At 43.3% G+C, this 24,869-nt stretch overlaps 1 protein-coding gene across 2 annotated transcripts in view; it reads left to right on the top strand.

Moving 5' to 3' along the window:
- The window catches only part of SEC22A (SEC22 homolog A, vesicle trafficking protein), a 59,331-nt gene extending 41,883 nt beyond the window's left edge, over positions 1-17,448 (top strand). For both annotated transcript variants that reach the window (XM_004712233.2, XM_045287567.1), the window contains exons 6-7: positions 5,710-5,775; positions 16,337-17,448. In XM_004712233.2, coding sequence (XP_004712290.1) covers positions 5,710-5,775; positions 16,337-16,537 — 267 coding nt within the window. In that variant the 3' untranslated portion in view covers positions 16,538-17,448. The remainder of the gene's footprint in view (positions 1-5,709; positions 5,776-16,336) is intronic.
- Positions 17,449-24,869: the final 7,421 nt, after the last annotated feature.

A 24,869-nucleotide genomic window follows, 5' to 3' on the forward strand; every position in this document is an offset into this window, starting at 1 on the left:
CTTGGAAAATTTTCATTCTATTTGCCCATTAACTTTTTAAAGTCCCCTTGGACATGTACATATTCCTAACAACATGCTTTTTGTTAGGTATATGTAAATGAGCTCACTCTTTTTTATTCTTCTGAAATTAAAATAAATTCTAACCTAAAAGTCAAGATCCGTGGGTCCCAATGGCTGCTACCTCACTGTGTAACCTTGATTGTCCGTTTCCTAGTCGGCAAGATGACAATGTTAGACCAGATGAGCTCAAGGACCACTTCAGCATCAGCATTCTAAGAGCCCCTGATTTTAAAATTGTTTATAGTGGTGACTTCAGGAGCTCTGGTACGTTAGTGGGTGGTTGGGCTCCTAACCACAAGTTCAGCAGTTCAAACTCACCAACTGCCTCCGGGGAGAAAGATGGAACTTTCTGTGCCCGTAAAGAAGCAAAAGTAGTTACTCTGCTTATATTCCTTATGTTATTTCCCACAATGTTTTAATATCTTTTAAAAAATTATATACCTGTCTAAGCTCAGTGGGAATTTAAAATTTATTTAGTGATATAGTATCTATGGTAGGGTGCAGTATTTGCTTTCTTTCTAAAGAACTTAAGGACACTTTTCTGATTTTATGATAATTGTCAAAGAATTGGGAGGAAAGTTATAAAGAAGAAAATGAAAGCCACCCCCCATTTTTTTCATCTATATTCTATCATGTTCACTATGTAATTTTGTGCCCTTTTTTGTCACTTAAGATTAAAAAGTGAGTCTTTGAAAGTTACTATTAACATTTTAGTAGTGTCATCCTAGTACTTTCTGTGCCGAGAAAGATAACAGTGCTGCCTCTGTGAGGCTTTACAGTCTCAGAAACTGAGGACAGCTCTGCTCGGCCCTGTCAGGTCTCTGTGAGTTGGAATCGACTTGTTGGCAGTGGGTTTGGGGGCTACATTTTGTGAATATTGCGGCTTATCTCTTCGTCTGCACTTAAAAAGAAAACAAGTATTACTAGTTTTCATAATAATACATTGTTTTGTTTGTTTTTTTAGTAACCCTCAAAGGTGACAGTGAAGTTTTTAAAGGTTGTATGTTAGTTCCTTGCTTCTCCACCCTCTTTCTTTTCTCCTGCCTCCACCTCTGCTTCTCTCCCTCCTCGGCCCACCCTTTCTCCATCCCTCTCCGCCCCTCTGCCCCCAGCTTCCACTAACCTCCTACATTTCGTCTGTATCCTCTCTGCTAGTGCTGTTCCATCAACCTATTTAACATGTTATACCTGCCGTTCTTTTAAAAACCTCGTGATATGAGCTCCTTTTTGGCCTCAAACCTAGGATTGATCGTGAGGATGCCGTTGGACGGGCAGCGTTTTGTTCTACTGTGCAGAGGGCCTCTGTGGGTTGTTGGCAGTGGGTTTGGGGATACATTTTGTGACTGTTGCTGTTTATCTCTTCATCCTTCAACTCGATGGCACCTAACACCAGCCTTCTGGGAGACAAATGTGGCAGCCACTCTCACGGTTTGATCTTATGTGGCCTCCCTTTAAACGTGTTTTTAAGGAGTTGTTGGATGGTACAAATGGCTAATGCCCTTGGTGGCAAACTAAGATGGTCATAGGTTGAGTCTACCAGAGTTGCTCAGAAGAAAGGCCTGGTGATCACTTTCAGAATCCCAGGTACTAACAGTTACCCAGTGAAGCACAGCTCTGCGCTGGTACACTTTCAGCCTTGCACAGTTGGAATCCTCTCAATGACAGCTGGGTTTTATTTTTTAATTTCAAAAGTAATGTTTATTTTAGAAATCTAATAAAAATAAATTGCTCTTAATAGTTTGCTTGGTGCATTAACTTTTTTCCATGATAATTTGATACCTTCATTTCCATGAAAAACACTTTTTAAATTATTTATTTTATGTTTGTTGCACATTGATTTTTTTTTTTTTGCGTTTGCTTTTGCATTTGACCAAATGCTGCCTTTTCAGTTCCCTGTAGTTTGAAACAACTAGTTATTGTTACTTTTGTTTTTTCTCTTTCTTCAGATTATTTGGTAAATTTTCTTCCTTCACCTTTCCTTTAAATAATGACATACCTCCGCCCTCGTGTTTTGTCCTGGATTTTCTTTTCTTTTAACTACATACTTTTTACTTGAATATTTTCATGACCTTAAAAAAAAGGTTAGTACACACACACACACACACACACACACACACACATACACGAAGGTATTTCAAAAAGTTTATGGAAAATAGAATTAAAGATAATAAAAAAATTCCATCATCTTTTTGCTACCCTCTAGTCCAGGGGTCCTCAAACTTTTTAAACAGGGCGCCAGTTCACTGTCCCTCAGACCTGTTGGAGGTCTGGACTATAGTTAAAAAAAAAACTATGAACAAATTCCTCCTATGCACACTGCACATATCTTATTTTGAAGTAAGATGGGGCAAAAACACCCAGTGGGCTGGATAAATGTCCTTGGCGGGCCGTAGCTTGAGGACGCCTGCTCTAGTCCCTGCACACACACACACACACACACACACACAAGAAAGTATACATGGTCAGTTTCACAGTGTGCTCAAGTTGATACATAATTTTCACAAAAGTGAAACATTCCCTTCCCATTTCTTGTCCCCAACCACTAATGTATCCTTCCAAAGTATAGGCATATGCTAGTATATCTGTTTCTATAGATTTACTTATAAGTTCTTTTACAATCAAGTTTTGTGCAAATGGCAGTATATCTTCATTGATTTGCATCTTACTTTATTCTCCCAGCAGTTCTTAGGAGACACTTTCCTGTTGGTGCGTGCACAGAAATCTAGAACATTCTTTCAGTAGCTGCATAACAAGTTTCTCTGTTTTCCACTTCCCCTTCTCCCAACTGTACAACGTTTTATTTGAAATAAACAAAGATTTTTAAAGAACAATACAGTTAACACCCACTTGTAGACCACTTCTCGTTCCTGGTTTTGGAAACAAAATTGTATAAATTAGGACTGTTTACTACCCCTCCCCAAGATTAGTCAATATATGTGTCCCTAGGAGTTAGAAATGCTCCTATATAATCACAATACCTTTTATCATGTCAAAGAAATTTAAGAAGATGCATAATATAATATAAAAAATCCGTTTTTCTACAGTTGACCCTAAAATGTCCTTTAACGAGTGTTTTCTCCTCTCTGATCAAGAATTAAGACTTGCATTTGGTTGTCATATCTCTATTTAAATGTGATACTTTGGGTTTGATATGCCAAACTAAATGTATAGGTCAAAGCTCTCCTGACCCAGACTTAAATATCTACTGAATGTAATTATTTGGATGTCCCATTACAACCCTCTGCCACTGAGTCAATCGGGCTCACAGTGGCCCTATGTAGAGTTTCTGAGACTGTACATTTTTACAAATGCAGGCAGCCTCACCTTGCTCTTGAGCAGCTGGTGGCTTTGAACAGCTAACATTACTTGTTTTGCCTTTTAAATCATGTCAAAATACTTTATTGGGCAATTCAATGCTATACTTACTAGATTGTAAAGTCTATTAATATTTGAGCTACAGCACTGCCCCACAGGTGTTACTATTTGTTGAACAGATATATGTTTCAATGTTCTTTTTATTAAGAGGAATTAAAGTTTTGGAAGCCTAATTCCATTCAGCATGCATTTATTGGTTTTGTAGTGTACAGTTTCATGTAAGCTACGTGGTTAGATTTGTTTTCTGCCATCAAGGGAACTTAGGATCTAATTGAGAATATAAGGTCGTCATTGCACCAGAGAGTAAGCAGCACTCAGGGAGAACCAGATTATCAAATGAATGATAGTGACCTGAGAGAGAGAGAGAGAGAGAGAGGTTGATAACTATTTGCACACTAACTGTGTGCTAGGTATGTTTCTAGGTATGTGTTTGCAAATCTTTTTTTAAAATCATTTTATTGGGGGCTTATACAACTCTTATCACAGTCCATACATACATCAATTGTGTCAAGCACATTTTTACATTCATTGCCCTGTGTTTGCAAATCTTACTTAATTTGTACAACTTTTCTAAGGAGCCCTGGCAGCATAGTGGGTTACGCATTGAGCTGCTAGTGATTAGGTCAGCAGATTGAAACCACGAGCTGCTCCTCTGGAGAATGCGGAGGCCTTCTACTCCTGCCATGAGCCACAGTCTTGGAAACCCTCAAGGGCAGTCTGCTCTGACCTGTCAGGTAGCTGTGAGTTGGAATCGACTTGATGGCAGTGGGTTTGGGTTTGACAGCGTTTGTGAGTCATGATTTACATTTTCCAAAAGAAGGGAAGTTAAAGAAAGGGCCCAATATCGTACAAATACTAAGTAAAAATGTGAACCCTTGCCTTAAACTGACAGTAGGGACTTATGTTTAAGTGATGTTTCAAAGCAATATAGTTATAAAGCAATAGTGTAAACGTAAGAAAAAATAACACCTACTTGTTGGCAGTGGTCGAATTGTACATTTGAGAGCTTGATTTTATCTAGCTAGCTATGAGAGTTCAAAAGATTAATGGAAAATTTGTGTTATCTTTCCCCCCCCCCATTTTCTTTTAATTCCATTTTCCCACAAACTTATTTTCAAATCCCCTTGTTATCTACTTAGAAAAGACTGAAAAGAAAATACATGAGGTTTTATAGATTGTTTGACTTTGGTATTATCCTGTATTTTCTGAATTCTCTGCAGTAAACATAAACTTTACAATCAGAAAAAAAGACTAAGGAAAAAAATCTACAGAGCTTATTTAAAGTCTTAGAGCTATTAAAGTGGGAAGGTTTGCTGTTGACCTGCCCTGTCTCTGGTGTCGAGCTGGCCTAAGCGTCCCAGACAGATTAATGGATCCCATTTTGAGAGCTTCTCAATTGGGTAAGCCGCTCTCCCTGTCTTACAGCCAGTTCTGTTGCCTGATAATTCCAAAGGGACTTTTCTCTTTCTACTGGTTCACGAAGACGTGATCAGGAGAGACACCCTGAGTCCTGTGGACAGTTCCTTTAAAGACTTCTTCTTAAGGAGCACACTTCACTCGCCTGCCTGGGAAGAGTAACATTTGAAGACAACAATAAGAGTGGCTATGTAAGAGGGACAGAAGAGATAGGAAAGTGGGCAGTGTTATAGTTCCTTTGTGTTTGTGTTTTAATTCTCTGTGTGTGATCCACCTCTGCTTTTCCGCAGAGTGGCTGGTTTTCTAGCCTGGACTACATGACTGATGAGGCCCGACATCTCTCCTTGGGATTTAGCACACTCTAGTGGGCAGTAGCTTTCAGTTTTCATGATTTTGTTTTACCTTTTAAATCATGTCAAATTACTTTATTGGACAATTCGGTGCTGTGCTTACTAGATGGGAAAGTCTGTCAATATTTATTTGAGTCAAATAGTTACCCTAGTAAGCGGAAGTAACTCTACAGGCCTCGGGGGTGTTGTGCTGCCACATGGTTTCTTAGGCAGAGAGAATATAGACTGCATCATGTGGCAACACTCGCGCTTGTCCGGTTTCTTTTTCTCTTGGGTGAAATGAAGTTGTTGTGAGTGGACAAGAAATGGAGGAACACTTGTAGCCTCCTTCTGTCGCATTGCAGTATACTTCATATTCCCATTTTGGGACTCTTGAGAATTTTTCCATTCCACATTGTGAAATGCTTGGTCATTTGTGTCGCAACATCGTCAATATCCTGTCCCACTGGATTTGTTGTGGAGATAGGCTTGCACCAGAAAAATACAACCTCTTCTTTTCTTTTCCCAGAGTGATGGTGAGGATTTTAATTACATCATGGCCTTTTTCCTTGGAACAGCAGCCTGTCTGTACCAGGTAGGTTCTTTCACATTTAGAAACACTTTCCCAAAAGTGTCAATTCTAGCAAAAGTTTTAAAGCTTATACATTTTAAATAAGTTAAGATGATGTTTAGGTTCTTTCCCTCCCTTTTAATTGGAGCCTCCCTTAGCTGCGTGGCCTGGAGCTCTGATTTTAGGAGACGCAATCATTGTGCCAGGGCCTCAGTGGCAGTATGTCATCTGCATAGGACACAACAGGTGGATTCTCATTTTTCTGGTGACTAATTATTCTACTTCTGGCAGCTCCTTGTACTCCAGGCTAAAGGTCTTGTACTTTTAGGAGACAGAGCAGGATTTTTGCAAATTTAATTTAGCAGTGGTGACTAGAATGAATTGTAAGAGTTGGAGAAAGTGGAAGCGAATTAACTGAACACTGACTATGGTACTCCAGCCAGAAGATAACGAGAACGTAAACAATGGGCCTAAGAGAGAACCTAAGCCACAGGGACAGAGAAAAATGAGTATTGGGGAAGAAGAGTTGCCAGAACTTGAAGACATTAGCATAAGTATGAAATTCAGCGAAGGGCCAGGTTCTGTGTCTGGGCGATGCAGAGGCACTTCCTAACCCACGGGGGGCCCAGATGTGTGGGGACCAAGGGTGGGTAATCATGGCAACTACCCTGACCCCAGGGTTTCTTTTTAAAGACAGTTCAGAGTGAGAGCCTCTGACCTGACTTTGATAACTAACACATGCCTCTGCCTTGTCTAGGAAAAATAATTAGAACGTTTCATAATTATAAGGCAATCAGATTAAAACCGTTGTGGCGAAATATTTGTCCTATATGTATGCAACTTTTATGTAAAGAACTACTAGAAATTGCCGTTTCATTGGTATCACTTTTTTAAAATCCTCTCCCTTTAAAAATAATCTGTATTATTTTCGAAAATTGTTTTCCTGTCAGATTTGAAAGATAAAGCCATATAAATGACGTTTCATGCAGGAAATAGGAAAATTGGAATTTGTTAATGTCACATCATGCTTTAAGTTTATAAAGTATGCTTATATAAAATTTCAGCTTTAACCCTTGCAATTCTGTTGCACAGAGAATATGGTCCCATTTTGAAAATGAGAAAGCTGAGGCAGTTTCAGTACTATCCTGAGATCTGGGCTGAATTTTCAGCCTTTTGGAATTTAAATATTGTATTTTTTCCACTATATCAGTCCTTGAGTAAAATGCCTATATGTATATAATTCCCATATGCATTATCGGGCGAAGGACAGGGCATTCTGCTCCTGTTAACAGTTGCAGTCTTGGAAACCCACAGAGGCAGCTCTGCCCTGTCCTGGAGTCTCTGAGTCAGCACCGACTCCATGGCAGTGAGTTTGTGAGTTTATATACATTATCCTACTTGAGTCTAAAACTATATAAGGAAATTACTATTAAGTGTTAACTCTAAAGTAATTTCAGGAACTGTTCTCGTAAAAATCTATCATCTGAAGATTCTTATATTACCTGATGATTACCTCAGTAGAAGTAATTGTAAATGGTAATAGTAAAAAAGTAATTGAGGTTTTTGTGTTAAGTTTTATATATGAGTTTTACCTTTTTATTATTATTATTTTTAGTTTTGCTATTAAATCCTCACAAAAAGCCCCACATTAATCCTATTTTACATTTGGCATTTTTGCCTGACACCGGGGTTGGACAGTGATTTGAACCCACGTCTGTGTGACTCTCCTGGCCACCAGTCTCTCCTTAGGCCAACCTGATGTAGTACTAGGCATTACCTCTTGGTGGAGCACTGCTGCTCGGTGTGCTTTCACTGGAAAGAAGGAAACTCATGCTTCAAAAGTGAAAAGCCAAAATAACATTTCTTCATCCCCTCAGATATGAAACTATATGCTTTCTAAGTATGCCGAGCAGAATAATAGTTCAGACCTGCTTACACAGTAAAATGTTAGTGATTACCTTTTACTGCAGAACATGATTCATCCCCACTTGTCAGGATGTTTGTCATCCTCTCTGGCTCGGCCTTTGAGGATGCCTTTGTCACTAGACCGTGGGTACACGTGGAAGCAAGGCGGATAGCCAGATGGGCACGAGCTAGCAGTGGAGCATTTCCAACTGGAATGTGAAGAAAATATAGACTATTTATCTTCGCTCAATGTTTATTTTCAGATAAAAGTATGGGCAAGTTGAAAGACTAGTACATCTGGATTCATCAATGGTTAGATTTTCTTTTAATGTGTAGTATGTGTATATAGTTGTTTATAAAGTGAGTTGTCGACCAATATTTGCATATAAGGCAGTTGAAATTAAACTTTTAATAAAGAATAGTTGTAGATTTGCGTGCAGTTATAAGAAATGACGCAGAGCTCTCCTGTGCCCTCTACCCAGTTTCCCCAAAGGTATCATACAGCGTCACAGCCAGGGTGGCAACATTGATACAATCAGGACACAGACCATTGCCATCAGAAGGGTCTCCTGAAGAAAAAAAAAAAAAAGTTCTCCTGTTGCCTTTTATAGCCACACCCACATCTGTGCCCCCAGCCCCTCAACACCCTACTCCTCCCTGTGCAACCACTGTGTCTCCACATCTCTAATTTTGTCATTATAAGAACATCACCGTAATATAAATATGCAGCCTATAGCCTTTTAGTATAGGCTTTTTTTATTCTTCGTAATTCATGGAGATTCATCGAGGCTGTTGTGTGTATCCATTTGCATCTTTTTACTGCTGAGTAGTAGTCCATGGTTCAGCATAACCACTGTTTGTTTAACCATTCACCTATTGAAAGACATCCGTTGTCTCCAGTTTGGGGCAAACACAAATAAAGATTCACATACAGCTTTCTGTATGAATATAAATATTCATTTCTCTGGGATAAATGCCCAGAAACACAATTACTAGGTTATATGGTAATGGTTTGCTTTTTTAAATGTTTCTAGGATAGCTGAATGGCTTTCCATTCTCATCAGCTGTGTATGAGAGATCCATTTTCTACATCTCTGCATCCTTGCTAACATTAGGTGGTGACCTTGTTTTTCTTGTTTTTTATTTTATAAACAAAATAGAAAAGAACGTCTAGTCATTCTGATAGATGTTAAGGATAGCTCATTTGATACTGATAGTGACCATTCCTGTGCTTATTTTCCGTCTGTTTGATGTCTGCTCCTTTCCTTTTCATGTTCGTTTTCTAGCTTGATGGTTCGTTGTGTGCTGCTGCTGCTGCTGCTGAACTTTAAGAGTTCTCGATACACACACACACACACAGTGATATGAGTCCCTTGTTGGATATGTAGTTTGCAAATAGTTTCTCCATTCTGTGGTTTTCCTTTTCATCCTCTTCACAGGTTTCACGGAGCAAACGTTTTCCTTTTGGCGTAGGACCAGTGGGTCCGTTGTTCTGCGCATGGATCATGCTTTCTGTGGCACGCCTAGGACCATTTGCCTCACCCAAGACCCTAATGATATTTCCTGTTGTGGTTTTCTTGTAAATTTCTAGTTTTCTAAGTTTTACATTTAAGTCTGTGATCCATTTTGAGTTAATTTTAGGAAAGACTTAGATGGATGTTTATTTCTTTATACATTTGTTGAAAAGACTATTTTTTCTTCCACTGAATTACTTTTGTAGCTTTATCAAGTATTAGTTGGTCATGTGTATATGAGTCTGTGGGTTCTTCACTCTGTCCCATTGGTCATTGTGTCTATTTCTCTGCCAAAAAATATACTGTCTTGATTACTGTAGCAGAATAGTAAATCATTCATCTGAGTAAACGGATTCCTCTCATTTTATTCCTTTTCAAAATCTTTTTAGCTATTGTAGTTCTTTGTCTTGCTGACCTTAGAGGAAAGCATTCCTTCTTCCCCATTAGTATGATGTTACCATGGGATTTTCATAGACATTCTTTATCAAGTTAAGGAAGTTTTCCTCTACTCCTTTTTTTTTGAAGAATTTTTATCATGAATGAATATGAATTTTTTCAAATGATTATCCGTATCAATTGATGTGAACATGTAGATTTCTCCTTTAGCTGTTAATATAATGGATTCTACTGATTGGTATTTCAATATTGAACTAGTCTCCCACTTCTGGAATAAGCCCCACTTGATAATAACATATAATTCTTTTTATATATTGCTGAATTCTACTTTCTGCTTGTGTTAGTCTGGGTTGACTAGAGAAACAAATTCATAGACACTCATGTGTATAAGAGAGAACTTTATATCAAACAGTAATTGTACATTAAGCAAACATCCCAGCCCAGTCCAGTTCAAGTCCATAAGTCCGATATTAGCCATATGTCCAACACCAGTCTATAAATTCCTCTTCAGACTCATGCAGCCATGCAATGATGCTAAATGCGGGACGATCACAGGCCAGTGGGTGGAGAGCCTTCTGGATTCAGTGGCAGTGGAGGCATCTCAGTGCTGGCGCTGGTCTCCCCGTGGCTCCTCCAGTTCCAGGGCTCTGGCTCCATCAGCTTGACTCCATGAGTCTTGTCAACAGGAATGTGTAGCAGAGAATGTGTGTGTGTCCCGCCTCCAGGGAAGAAGGCAGCAGTTCTCAGAATCCTGAGGGGAGGGCCATGCTCACACAGAGGCATTATTGGCTATGACTTGATTGGCAGGCTAGACTCCACCCCTTGCAAGTTGACAGGAGATGAAGATGTAACTGCAAAACTTATATTTTGGTAAGGATCTTCACATGTGTTCATGAAGGCTCTTGGTATGCAGTTTTCTTTTGATATTGAGTAATACTAACTTTATAATATGAATTTGGGTGTTCCCTCTTCTATTTTCAGGAGTAACTCATGTAGAATCGGTATTAATTCTTCTTCAAACTTTTGGTAGGACTCTCCAGTGAAACCATCTGTGCCTGGAGACTTCTATTGTGAGAGTGCCTAATTATAAATCCAATTTCTTTAGTGGTCATTCAAAAACGGAATCAAACCATTTCCATCAGGTAGATTCAAAGTGACCCTCGATGGAGTTTCAGATCATGTAAATCTTTACAGGAGTGGACGGTCTCATCTTTCTCCCAAGGAGCAACTGGTGGATTTGAACTGAGAACCTTTCTCGTTGCAGGCTAATGACTAACCAACAATGCCACTAGGGCTCCTAGAGTTATTCAAATTATCTATTTTGTTTTGGGCTGGTTATGGTAGTTTGTGTTTCTTAGAGAGTAGAGCATTTCATCTAACTTTTCACATTTGTCTGTATAACTGTTTATGGAGCCCCTGAGTGAAGCAAATGAATAATTCACTCAGCTGCCAACTGTAAGATAGTAGGCTTGAGTCTACCCAGAGGCACCTCAGAAGAAAGGCCTGGCAATCCACAAAAATCAACAACTGAAAGCTCTATGGAGTTCTGTTCTTACACATGTCAGGGCTCCATGAGTCTGAAATGAATGAAGAGCAACTGGTTTATAGTTGTTCATAGTGTGTCTCATTGTCTTGATGTCTATAGAGATAATTCTTTGTTTCATTCACAATGTTGGTCATTTGTATCTTCCCTACCCCCAATCATGCTTACTTGTCAATTGCATTGATTCCCACCACCCCCCAAAGAACCAGCTCTGTTTTATTTACTTTTTCATATTGTTTTTCTACTTTCAGTTTCACAAATTTCTACTCTTTCCTTTATTATTTTCTTCCTCCTGCTTGTTTTGTGTTCAGTTTGCTTTTCTTTTTTCTACGTTTATGAGGTGGGAGCTAAATTGCTGATCTGAGAGTTCCTTCTTTTTTAGGGCTTGCATTTTATGCAATACTGTGTTAGACCAGGTTGACTAGAGAAACTAATTCAGTATATATGTGTAAGAGAGAACTTTATATCAAGAAGTAGTTATATATCAGGAAAACATCCCAGCCCAGTCCAGATCAAGTCCATAAGTCCATAATTCCCTCTTCAGACTCACGCAGCTCCATGCAATGATGTAGAATGCGGGAAGATCACAGGTCGGTGGGTGCAGAGTCTTGTGGATCCAATGCCGGTGGAAGCACCACCAGGTTCTGGCAGGTCTCAGCTGCCTGGCTCGCCAGCAGAAGGATGAAAGCAGAGAGAGGGGGGAGGTTCCCAGAACAACTCCTTATAAGGAGGCCACACCCACAAGGAGGCACCATCAAGCTATAAACTGATGGACAAGCCAGATTCCACCCCTACACTTCAAGTTGACACAAAATTATGTAAATTCCACAGACCATCTCTTGTCAACTTGACACTTTTACACAGCTCTTTTAAATGATTTTTAAAACAAAGACAATAGTAAAATCATATTTGTATCTAACAGGATAAAACTAAAAGGCATACAACTCAAAATGTGCCAGCTTCATTTAAACATATTATTTTATAAGTGAACAAAAGTATTCTTGCCTAACAAGTGGTTATGTGAACACCTACCCCATAATCCTATCAAAATATTCCCCCATCCCATGAAAGTCTGTAAGCCAGCCACTTCATGCCTTTATCCTCCCCATTTTGGGTGTCCAATATCTATACTGCCCACTCACATCAACCCAGTGCTCTGAGGAGACCAGCATGTTCTTTGATGTGAAGAATCTTCGTTCCAGTTGGAACCTTGTGAGTCTGCATCCATAAGCAAAGTCAAATCAGGATAGGCCATCCATGAAGTTAGCAGCAACATGCACCAGTTCACAGGCTCAAAAATCTTACCTTCATCTGGTTGGGTTCTGTTTGACTCAATGTGGGTCGCCTTGCTTAGCCTCACCAGGGTGTCCATTAGCCGCCTTGTCTTTCGACCATGGGCCCTGTCACAAATTCTCAACAATCCTAACCCCCATTGGGCTAGGTCATGCTATAGGCTCAGGTTCTGCACAACTCTTTGAACTTCAGACCACCAACCCACTCTCGTCTTCTCCTCTAGTCCCTGTGAACCAGGATCAACAAGTGCCAGTGGCCAGATTTAACCCATCTCTCTATTGCTGTAGTTCTCCCACTTCCACTCAACAAGTGGTCCAGACGATCACCGAGAAAGCTTTTCAGACTGCCTGCAGCTTCTCTTTAACGTTCAGCCCTGAAGAGGAGAGTTTCTTCATTGTCCCGAATTTTTTCCAGCTTCAGGAGCAAACTACTAGTTCAAAATTTTAAAAGCCAAAGGGCTTCTTTTTCTTTCTTCAGTCTGTCAACTGTTCTCTCAAACAATAGTTAGAAGAAATCAATACATCCTAGTACAGACAGCTCCTAAACATATTCTTGAAACAGTCAAATTCAATGTTATCTGAACTATTCCTTCATATCCAGTATAGCCTTATGTCTCGGGCTGTCTTAAGCCCGAGTGAGGCCTTCTGTCAGCCATTCTGACTGTGAAGCATGGTCTCAGAAGAGAAGTTCAAGGGATGCTTTTGCCCCGAGCTCAAAATTTACACTTACACATTAATTTTCACCATTTCAAACAGGAATAACCAATGACATCAACCAAAGAAAAGATAACTTCCCATATTCTTTCCAGAAAGCAAGCAAGTAAACAGTGTGGGCCTATCTGACCTCTGGCTAGCCAAAGAGGACGAAAGACTACTGTAAGGCAGAGGTCAGACAAGCATCCACTCTCCAACTTCACGATTTGTTTCTCTAGTACCCCACTCCTGGTACCAGAATGTGTTAGGCAAGTTGACTAGAGAAACAAATTCGATGACACTCACATATGTGTAAGAGAGAACTTTATATCAAGAAGTAATTATATATCAGGAAAACACCCCAGCCCAGTCCAGCTCAAGTCCAAATGTCCGATACTAGTCCATAAATCCATCTTCATCCTCACTCAGCTCCTTGCAATGATACAGAATGCAGGAAGATCACCGGCTGGTGGGTGCACGGTCGTATGGAGCCAATGGCGGTGGAAGGACCACCAAGTTCTGGCAGGTCTCAGCTGCCTGGCTCATCAACAGGAAGGTGAAAGCTGAGGGGGATGGAGGAGGTTCAGGACCCTTTTTATGAGGAGGTCACACCCACAAGGAGGCACCATCAAGCTGCGACCTGCTTGACAGGCTAGAGTCCACCCCTACACTTGAAGTTGACACGAAATGATGTAACTGCCACAACTTTAGCTCTGCCCTGCAAATTTCACTACGCTGTATTTTCATTTTCATTTACTCACGTGTATTTTTTGATTGCCTTTTGAAACTTCCTCCTTGCCCTATAGATGATTTCGAAGTATATTATTTAGTATCTAAGTGTTTAAAGATTTTCTGTTACTGATTTTCTAACAAAATCTCTGTATGATTTCAATTGTGTGTTGTTTGTTTGTTTAATTTGTTGAGCTTTGTTCTAGGACCCAGAATGTGTTTTGTCCTGGTATACTCATAAATTCGCTGGCACTTGATAAGTAACTGTGTCCTGCTGTTGGGTGAGTGTTTGCTGAAGGTCAGTTTGGTCTTGCTGGTCAGCACTGTTGAGTTCTTAACAGACCCTGGCTGTCCTTTCCCCGCCTTTGAGGGATGGGTGCTGAGAGAAGAGCTGCTGTATTTGCTGGTGTTTCACTCACGGAGCTCCTTCTTACTGACACACGGAGCTTTTTTGTCTCCTCTGCTTAGAGAACCTCCCTGACCGGCAGTAACATCTTGATTCCCTCTGCCTCCTTGAGTAGCGGTCTTTCAAAAAAATAACAACAACATTCGAATTTGTGTAAGAAGTGAACAGGCTTAGCAGAATTTATCGGTGTTCTTTCCTGCAGTGTTGCTCTACCCTCATGTTCTTCCTTGTCTGACACCTGACTCCAGTTCCATATGGAGACTGCACACTTAACATATAATTCCTTCTTATACTGGCCATGCTATCGGTGTGAGGTTGCTTCTTCTTTTTCCAGTTTTATTGGCACATAATTCATATCATACTATTCAATTGTTCTGTCTTGTCAAGAAGAATTGTGAAATCATTACTACAATCAATTCCAGAACATTTTCTCTCCCTTGCCCCCCATGACTAAATCAACTTTAAATGAGCTGTCTATATCCATTCTAGTGCACCCTCCCCCTTTACTGTCTACTTCCAAAATCCCCTCAGGATCCCCATCTCCCCTGCCCCTGCCCACCCTGCACATATCCCAGCATCAGCATCATTTCTGTGCTTCCACTCCTGCGCTTCACAACTGTTAAACCCAGCAGAAGCAATAAAGAACAAAAACAAAATGAAGTGGTAAGGACAAAGCAATAGCAATCTACAGATAAAATACCACAGTGAGCAGGTAAGAAAAGTCTTCCACCAATATCCAGAAAGCCAGGATCAAGCAAGACATCCATGCACCTAGACCAAGTTCACGTTGGGTCCAGAAGGCGGGGCAGCTGGCCAAGTGTCAAGTGTGATCCAGCCCAATCAGGATTACTATAATCTATGTTTGATAGTAAGGCTCTTCCAGACCTTGGTCTGTGGCTAGAGGGGATCTGCCAGAGGCTTAATCTGACTAGACACTCTGCAGGTGGGTTCTGGGCTCCCACTGCCCTCTCCAGCCTTCCATAAAGCGGGTGTTCACAATTTAAGCTCTGATACTTTTCCCTTCATCATATTTGAATCTTGTACTTGTCATCTTTGGATCACACAGCTGGTGTGCTTCTTCCGTGTGGACTTGGTTGACGCCTTAGATGGCTGCTTGTTTGAATACAAGATGAGATTTCTTCTTAAAAAAACTAGCTCACCATTCAGCGTTTTTTTTTGCTGAGCGTGTAATGTATATCAGGCACTCATCTGGGCTCTGGAGAGAAAAATGAGTTAGCCAAAGAGTTCAAACCCCTCCTTTATTGAAGTGTAGCCTCTATTAAAAGGTACACGTGACAACGTAAACATACGGGTATGTGGACAGTAGGTTTCGTCGTGTTGTGCAGAGTCTCCATGAGGTGGAGGCAGCTCGACAGCACTCAGCAACATCAGACTGTGGGACGGAGAAAAATGAACCAGGAGAGGATGAATTCCAGGGTTCTCTCAAAATCGGGCTCCGTGTCTTTCTCTGTCCCCTTTTGTCTGCTTTATCTTTTACAAGGGATTTATATTTGTCTAAATAATATATTAAGTATGTTTGTAATTTTTCTGTCTTCTTTGGAGTGTAAGCAAGAGCTCTAGCTGTGTTACTCACAAGTGCAGAACTCTGCCTGACTTGTAACAGACCCTCAGTAAATACACATAGTTCCTTGCACTCAGGGGGGATCGGAAAGTATTAATTGATGTTATTAATATTCAGACACAGGTTTTAAGAGCCCATTTTTCTGAATAGCTTATGGGAGCTTGTTTAATGGGGGGCGGGGGGCCTTGAGAATGAGAGCTGGGACCTACCTCTCCCTCTTAAGCACTGAGAAGGTTTCTTGTTCCCTGACATCGTGTTCAATCTGCCTGGTCTGTTTGCAAAGGAGTTGTACTTCCTTTTTAAATATGACATACAACGATTTTCCTTTGAAAAATGAAATCCGTAAAAGGAGAAAATCTAGATCCCTTTCAGGCTGTGGCAGTTTCACTGCTGTCCTTCCTGATCTACATTCTCTTATCCCCGCCCCACTCGCATCTTTACTCCGGCCTGTTCCACTTCTCATATACAGGAGCAAGCTTCTTTTCCTGTCACCCTAATCATCTTTCATTTTTATCTTTTGAACAGTGTTATTTACTTGTCTACTACACCAGCTGGCGGAATGTCAAGTCTTTTTTGACTTTTGGCTTAATCTGTCTCTGCAATATGTATCTTTATGAACTGCGCAACCTCTGGCAGCTCTTCTTTCATGTGACTGTGGGAGCATTCGTCACACTACAGACCTGGCTCAGGCAGGCCCAGGGCAAGGCTCCGGACTATGATGTCTGACACCACCTGCGGATGTATGGCCTTGTCTTCAGGAGATACAGGAGGGAGCATATCTTAACGGCCACTGGGAGGAAGAAACGGCTCACCACCGATGAGAAGCTTGACTTTGCTTTGCCGCCTCCCTTCCTTTCTGTTTTCAATCAGCACAGCGTGCCTGTGAGCCTGCAGGACCTGCCGGCGGTCTCCTGTCGGAAGAATGATGCTGTGAGATCACCCTCCTGAGGAGCCAGAGGCCTCTCTTGTGGGCCCTGCGGGGAGGAACAGTCAGGCACCACTGAAAGACTTGGCTGGCAGTCTGGAATTCTTGCTGAAGGAGTTGAGTCGTGTATATGTGATCCTTGCTCTGCAGACAGGGCAGGGACTACCTGTGGGTTTGCCTTTGTGAGGCATGAGTAGAGAAAGATGGGGCAGTAAACAAACGTTTATATTTCAAACAGGTGACTTACTAAACATCAGCTTCTTTACACATTTATGGTACCACGCATATCTGAGGGCCAGGAGGGTGTGGAATTGGCTGGTTTTCATGTTTACTTTTGCCTGAATCAACTCTGGAAGTCACCTACTACGGGAGAAGGCACTTGTGAGCTCGTGTCTGGAACATCACAGCATTGAAAGCGCGGTGACACGTGTTTTCTGCCTAGACCGCTTTTGTGGTTTCTTTTGAAGTCACCTTTCAAGACGTGATTTGTCAGGCGATAGCCGTTATTTCTCAGACTGTAATGACTTGAATGCTGCCAAATTATTATTTACTTAAGATTTATCTTTTAAATGTTAAAGTATTGTAAAGAGAAACTAATCCCTACCGCAAGTGGAAAGCCAGTGTCCATTTGCCATCTATAAAAGGTAGCCACAAAACAGTGAAAATGAAGTTATTAAATTCCCACTCATGTCTACCTGGGCTCTGAAACTAAGCAGCTGACTCTTTCTTTCTTGCAGTCAGGAGATGTTCCCCAGCACCAGCGAGGCTTCCTCTGTGGGATGGAAAGAAAGATAGACAAAGGGAATGACATGCTCACTGTGCGTCAGCGTTATTTAATCCGTGGGGGAGCCTCTCGCGTCTCCTCTGTACTGTCACCAGCACCAGAGCGGGGGCAGCACTGGACTCCCCTCGGAGAATCAGAGGGAGGCTTTTCTCCCCGCAACTCTATCTTATGGTTTTGAGGAATTAAGCGTCTTGTAGTATCTGAGACAACTTACATAATTTTGGTAACATTGTAAAGATTGTCTAAGCAGTTATGAATTAATAATTTAGGAAACACAGTTTCATTCCATTAGTAAAACCGACAGAATTCCAACTCGCCAGGATTGGTTTTCTTTGTGTTTTTTTTTTTTTAAACAGAAGTTTTAAGGAAGGAGTTCATAAGGTACTAAGGTTTCACATCACTTACAGCAACTGTGGCTCCATGACATGGACTTCGCGTGATGAACCATGGTTATTAAGAAGCAGTAGTTAGAAGGGGGGTGCTGTTGGGCTGCTTTGTGTACCTCCGGCACCAAATGTAGGGGTTACTGAGAACTGTGAGAGCCTGCCCACCGGGAACCGTTGTGCTCCACACCCCTTTCCAGTGAATGAAGCTTATGATACTGGGGAGTCATTTAAAATAAGAAACCGTTTTTCATTTCTGAGAGAGATGCCAAACCACTGCACGATTGTAAATCGTGAAAGCAACATGTTTGGCATGTTGGGCTCACAGGGAAGTGAGTGGTTCGGGTTAGAAAGGGTTTCTAAGCTACTGGTTCTGACAAAAGGGGTTTTTGTGACGAACGTCAACTGGGAGGTTCGAGTGTTCAGTGAACTGTGGGTCCGGTAGGTTGCTAGAACCGCAGAGCACTGGTGCTGCTTTGGGGTGGGCGCTCCCTCCTTCCCACTGAAGAGCGAGTGCCGTTGGATCCGTTTGCCAGAACTGGGAATGGGCTCGCCAGCCATTGTGAAAAGTTTCCTGTCTGTTTTGCTTTTTCACCAGCTTTTGGATAAGGGATGTCTACATCTCCCTGTACAAAACCAAAGCCGTTATAAATCACGTTAGTTGTGTATGGATGCTCTCGTCCAGTGTTTGGTGCCTGGATCTGAGGGTTTACGTATGTAGCCTCCCCACTTCTATCCCACTGTTGCCCAAAGAAATGATGCATTTGAAAAGAGAATGAAGTTAAGAAGTCCGTAACTCTAGAGAAAGAATCACTTAGGACTAGCATGTGCATGCTCATACTATCTTGCATTTACATTGCACTTTCGTTTCTGAAAGCAAATCTGTATGCACCTCTGAATAATTGGTTTTGTAGAGTAGGAGCAGTATTTACCCTGATGCTGAGGGGAAGAATATAAGCTATAAAGCTGTGACTTCCAAGAGCACACAGCTGAGCCCCGTTTATGAATGGCCCAGGGCTCTTTCCAAGATACTACATTCAGAAGGTATGCCTGCTCTAAGTTTTTGTTAAAAAAAAAAAAAAAAGAAGAAGAAAGAAATCAAGGGATTGGGAGCTTCTGAAAAGGTGAGTCCAAGCCTGCTACGGTCAAAGCTCGGTGTATTTTACCTTAAATTATTTCATTCTGAAACAGTTGTTTTCCTCTAGCACAGATACTTTCTATCCCTAAAGTAATAGCAATGATCTGCCTGGTTTTTTCTCATTCATTGAAATATACTTATAGCCGGCTGTTTTCCCAAAAGAATCTGAAGCATCATACCAAGATGTTAATAAATGTGAAGGCGAGAAAAATGAGTGGGAAAGAAGGGTTCAGCTGCTGCTGTTACCATTTGACTCGGGGACTGTCTTCCTGGCAGCCAACGCTCGCAGGGCAACAAATGGCAGATTTCCTCAGCAAACTCTCTCCTCGTGAGTTGGGTTAAAAGTCCTCCCTTGGGGGTCCTAGAAGTACTGAAATGAACTGAGTCCCCACTGCCCTTTATCCACGTTTGCTTATCACGATTACACCTGGAGCCCTTGACGAGGTCGGCTTCCAGAGGTTGCCATCTCAGGGTGGTTGGGCAGCTTTCGGAGTCATTTTTGGTTGGTTTTATTTACATGATTAATGGGGGTTCTGTTCCTTAAGAAATCCTAAGCTGAAAACAAGTGTCTAGTGTTGAACCTTGAAAATCCATTTGAGGCATGGAGACTCTTGACCCAGTGTGGAGGTTTGATAACTTCTATAAAGTGCATGTGTGATCCCTGGCTAAGCACGTTTCCTTTGTCTTCACTGCCGTGTGTGTGCTCTGTGGAGCCGGGTCTGGAGACACTGCAGAGCTCCGGTTCTCTTAGCCATGCCTGAACCCCCATCAGACTGCTGACTTGTCAAAGCTCCATGAAGACCAGAGACTACGTCCTGGCGTCTGCTCTCCACTAGAAGGCAGTTGCTTGGCTTTTATTCCGAAGCCAAAAAGTCACTGCCACCGAGTGGATTCCAGCTCTTAGTGAGTCTCTAGGACAGGGTAGGACTGCCCCCGTGGGTGTCTGAGATGGTAACTCTTTACCTGGGTAAAAAGCCCTACCTCTCCTGCTGAGCGGCTTGTGGCTTCGAACTGCTGATCTTGCAATTAGCAGCCCACCGTGTAACCACGCCATCATTTTCTGGAGCTGCTTTTGAGTGCTGGCAGACTGTGCAGCTTCGGTTTGAGCATCGAGGTCTTTAAAGGAAACAGGATCTGTGGCTGGCACCCTTATAGCAGCTCTTCCTTGAAAGGCCAAGCCTTCTAGCTTGGTTTATGTCGCAGCTGGAATCACAACATCGGAGCGCTGCATGGCTGGAGCCACGTGATTTGCATCCTTGCTTGTCAGCAGTGAGTGGTGTTGGGCACCCTGTCTTCTGCACGGGCCCTGCTCGTGTGTGATAAATAGTCTGCACAATTGGGAGCCCAGGGAACTGGGCATTCTCAGGGTGCCTGACTCAATCCGAGAGCCGCACAGATTGTCCCTGTTGTTACCTGGACAACAGCATTCTCAGCTGCCCAGCCTCACCTGTGGGCTACACTGGCCCTTTCTTCCTGTGTCCCACAGCACTGCAGTGCAGCCCAGCGAGGCTCCGTGTGGCCACAGGAAACAATTCCCATGTTCTGTTTCTGCTTGGGTCCCAGCCACCCTCCCCGACTCTGCTGTGGGGGCTTGTTCTGTGGATGGAGGTCAGGGGTACCTTGCCTGGATGTGAGCAAATGGTGTGCTGCCCTTGCACTTGGAATCCCTCTGGGGCCTAGGAGTAGTGATGATGAGGCTTATCGCATCCCCCTGTGGGCCAGCACTCAGTCTTATACACAGTGAATGTTCTGACAACTATGAGGCACACCAGCTCATCTCAGGGAAAACTCAGAGGTCGCGGAACTGCTCTTGTGAGGATTCACAGGTAAGTGGTGGAGGTGAGTTCAGGTTTACATGATTCAAACGTAGATGGGCATTCTCCTGTACTACACAGAGCCCTGGTGACGCAATGTTTAAGCGTGCAACTGCTAACTGAAAGGCTGACTGTTCAAATACACCCAGCAACTCTGTGAAGGAAAGTCCTGGTGATCTGTACCGTGTGTGTGTGTGTGTGTGTGTGTGTGTGTGTGTGTGTGTGTGTGTGTGTGTAATGTGCCATCCAGTCTGTGTGTGTGTGTAATGTGCTGTGTGTGTGTAATGTGCCATCCAGTCTTTGTGTGTGTGTGTGTAATGTGCCATCCAGTCTGTGTGTGTGTGTAATGTGCTGTGTGTGTGTAATGTGCCATCCAGTCTTTGTGTGTGTGTGTGTGTGTGTGTGTGTGTGTGATGTGCCATCCAGTCAATTCCAACTTATGGAGACCCGGGAATATCTGTTGAGTAAGACTGACTGCCCTTAGGAAACCCCGTGGATCCGTGGTTTCCTGTCCTATAGGGTCACAGTGAGTCAGGATCAACTAAGGACACACGGCGACTTCTATGCCACGGTGCCAGAAAGAAAATTGTTAAGTGTGTGTGTGTGTGCATTACTGATGACAGCTGGGCTCTTCCTGTCAGAGCAGCTGGGGGAACTAGTGAAGCCAACAGGGAGGGAGTGGCAATGTGCAGTGTGCAGTAGGTACCGTGCAAAGCGTGCCATCCTCACAGGGAGCGGTTACAAACGAAGCACCTGTCAGGACGAAGCACCTGAGGCCTAAGGGAAGCAATTTGCCCACAGTTACACTCAAACCCAGGATCAAGATTCAGTCCAGGCCTGCCTGCTTCAGAACCCCTGCTCCCCTCCCCATGGACTCCAGAGCCCAGCTCTTTCTACCATGAACTGTTCAACTAGGAGAACGTGTCAAAAAGTCCTTTTTTGTTTTATGCATCAAAAGTACATGTTTCAAGTATATTGGGGAAAAAATAAGGACTGTATATGTATATGGTCACTATGAGTCAGAATTACTCCATAGTGAGTTTTGAGTTTTATATGAATTTCATAAAAGTTCATGGAAAAGACCTATTAGCCTTTAGTTCCATTTTTTCCATGAATTTTTAAGACTCCCTTGATATAAGTAATATACATTACTTTTTTTCAAATAAGAGGTCAAGTCCATGCTAACTTGTATAGTGTAGCAGTCCTAGACTGAAAGAACAAGTTTCCTAACAGCCCGACATTTATAACAGTGCTATAGGACAGGGGCAACAGGGGCCACATCTGAGCCTCAACTAATATGACGAGGGGGTGTACACGTTAGTATTTGTATAAAACCAACTTGTGATTGGATGTTTCTGGATACAATGCTACAGCTTCATTGGTGGTTTTTGCCAGAATGAATTGGTTCTTTGACTTCAAGAAATACTGTGGGAATTCCATGTAAGTGACCCCCAAACCTGAAAATTAAAAGCGAGAAACTATTTGTAGTACAGAATTCAAAACAAAACAAAAAACACGAGCCCACTACCATCAAAGCCAGTCATGGTGACTCTAAATAGAGTGTCCGAGACTACAAATCTTTAAGGAAAATGGCCTCAGCTTTCTCCTCCAAGAAGCAACTGGTAGGTGTGAACCACTGACATTGTGGTTAGCAAGCCAGTACCACCAGGGATCCTTAGAAGATACTGGGTATTCTCCAAGATACCCTGGTTCTCTCCACCAGCATGTGACCTTTGGAAAATCACATAGCCCCTCAGTCTCAGCTTTTGCACCTATAAAATGGGGATAACAGTAGCTTTTGACAAATTGTTGTGATGAAATAAATGCAGGCAGCCTGGCACACAGCAAGTGCTCTGAAAGTGTTTGCTACCATGTTGTCATCTACCTTGTTGGTGTTACTACTTTGAAGCCTTAAGTTGTAAATGCCCCATACAAGTAATTATTGCCTGTAGCTTTTCAGGGATCACCAAATAATGAGGATCCTATTGAAATATCTCCTAGGCAGGTGCCCTGACCTGACAGGCTTTGGTGTGCAGACTGTTAAGTGGGGCACTGGGGGATGCATGCAGAGAGAAGAGGAGGGAAGTGTGCAGGTTCATATTTGCCCAAACCAAACAACCCATTGATGTCGAGTGGATTTGGGCTCATAGCGCCTTTTTTAGAGGGTTTCTGTGATGACAAATAATTATGAGAGCAGACAGTGGCTGGTAGGTTTGAACCACCAACTGTGGAGTTAACAGCCCAACACTTAACCCCCAGCACTATGGGAGCTTCTTTCATACTGCCAAGTACCTACTATATATGAGGTGCTTTACATACAGAATGCTAATTAAACAACGGAATCCTGAGATAAATAGGGTGAATTAGCTAGTGTTACACCCTAGAAGGGGCTGTACTGTGCTCACTGGTGTCCCAGTCTGTAAGGGTCTGCAGCACTATGAAATGAGGATGCCCCGGGAACCCCCAATTACCCAGTATGCTGGCAGCATTTGGTCCCATCACACTGCATTGTGAACATGCTGGTCTGTTACCAAGTGCTATTGAATGGCGGCTGCTCATGTGTTTACCATTCCTTAAAAGGCCCACAGCACCCAGGAATGTGTGCGGTTTGTGTATGGAGGGGAAATGTCAGGTTGGGTGGTAAGCCAGTAAGCTTCAACCTGCAATATCACATAAGAGGATGAGAGTGCTAAAAGGTACCTGTATACTTGAGTATAAGCCGACCTGAATATCAGCTGAGGCACCTAATTTTACCACGAAACCTGCATTAAGATGCTGAAAAACTCACCTTATACACAAGTATATACGACGGTACTCTTAAAAATCGCAGATTCAACTTGGCTTGAAAAAGATCAATGTGAGGCAAAAACGGCCACACAGACACATACACACAGATCCCATGTGTACCAGGATGGGGCGTGTCATGCTAACCAACAGGCAACATTAAAGTGGATGAGGGGTGGTGAGGAGATGGCGGACCAGGGGGCCCTCTTACTTTGAGAGCTCTCTCGAACAAGGCGGGTTTGGTGTCCAGGTAGCCAAGTGGTAGGAGTCTGGTGAGTGAAATATTCCCCCGGGCCAGCACCCCACCCACACCCACATCTGTCCTGAGCTGGGGCCTCAGTGATCCAGACCCCGGTTCGTGGGACATCGCGGGTCACTAAGCCCCCACCATCGCAACTAGACTAGCTCTAGCCCCACTCCATCCTCAGACTGGGAATCCACGCCCAGAGTCACTTGCCTGCTCTGCAGAGACAGGTGGTGGCGGGACCCCTGTCAGCACTTGCCCACTCGCGGGGCCCCACTAGGAGAGTAGCTTCTCCTTCCCGCGGGTCCCCTCTCCCCACGTGGCAGCGATCTGCCCCTGGGCCTCTGTCCTTCCATCCTAGCCCCGGGTGGCTGACCTGCAATCTACCAGGGGCTGCCTGGGCGACCCTCATGGGGAACCATCCACCCCCACTGCTGCCTGGGACCTCTCCACTGGCACCCCGTTAGCCGGCCTTCCACCCCCGTAGCCTAGCTCCCACTCCATTCCCAGCCCGGGAAGCGGAGCGGTGCACTTCCCACTGGCACCAAACCCGCTTCTCTCTGCGGCACTGCGTCTCTGCAGGAGCCCCAGCGGAGCACTAAACCTGCCTGCCGCGGAACAGTGGGTGCTCCTGCCCACTGGGTGCACTGGTGGCGGGGTTCTACACACTTGCCGGAGCAAACTTGCCTTCCCTGGGGCGCTGAGGGATTTCACTCACCCAGCGGCTCTGAGCCAGCTGCGCGGCACACTCCCCGCAGGGCGGAGCACGGTCACCATTGCCGGCTGCTTCTTGGCAGAGCAGCCACTGTCCGATCCGGTGCGGACCACATTGCTAAGGAGCTTACGCTGCTCACAGGGCCAGTGGCTCTAGCGATAACCACCTTCCGGCTAAGGAGCCTGTGAAGTGGCATTTGGCCCCCGCCAGAGCTGTCTGTGTGCTCCGCCAGCGTCTATCACTCCAGTGCCCTGCGGGATCCCCAGCATCA

The sequence above is a fragment of the Echinops telfairi genome, unplaced genomic scaffold (genome assembly GCF_000313985.2).
Source record: "Echinops telfairi isolate 266 unplaced genomic scaffold, ASM31398v2 ScPeMD7_17;HRSCAF=63, whole genome shotgun sequence".
Classification (NCBI taxonomy): domain Eukaryota; kingdom Metazoa; phylum Chordata; class Mammalia; order Afrosoricida; family Tenrecidae; genus Echinops; species Echinops telfairi.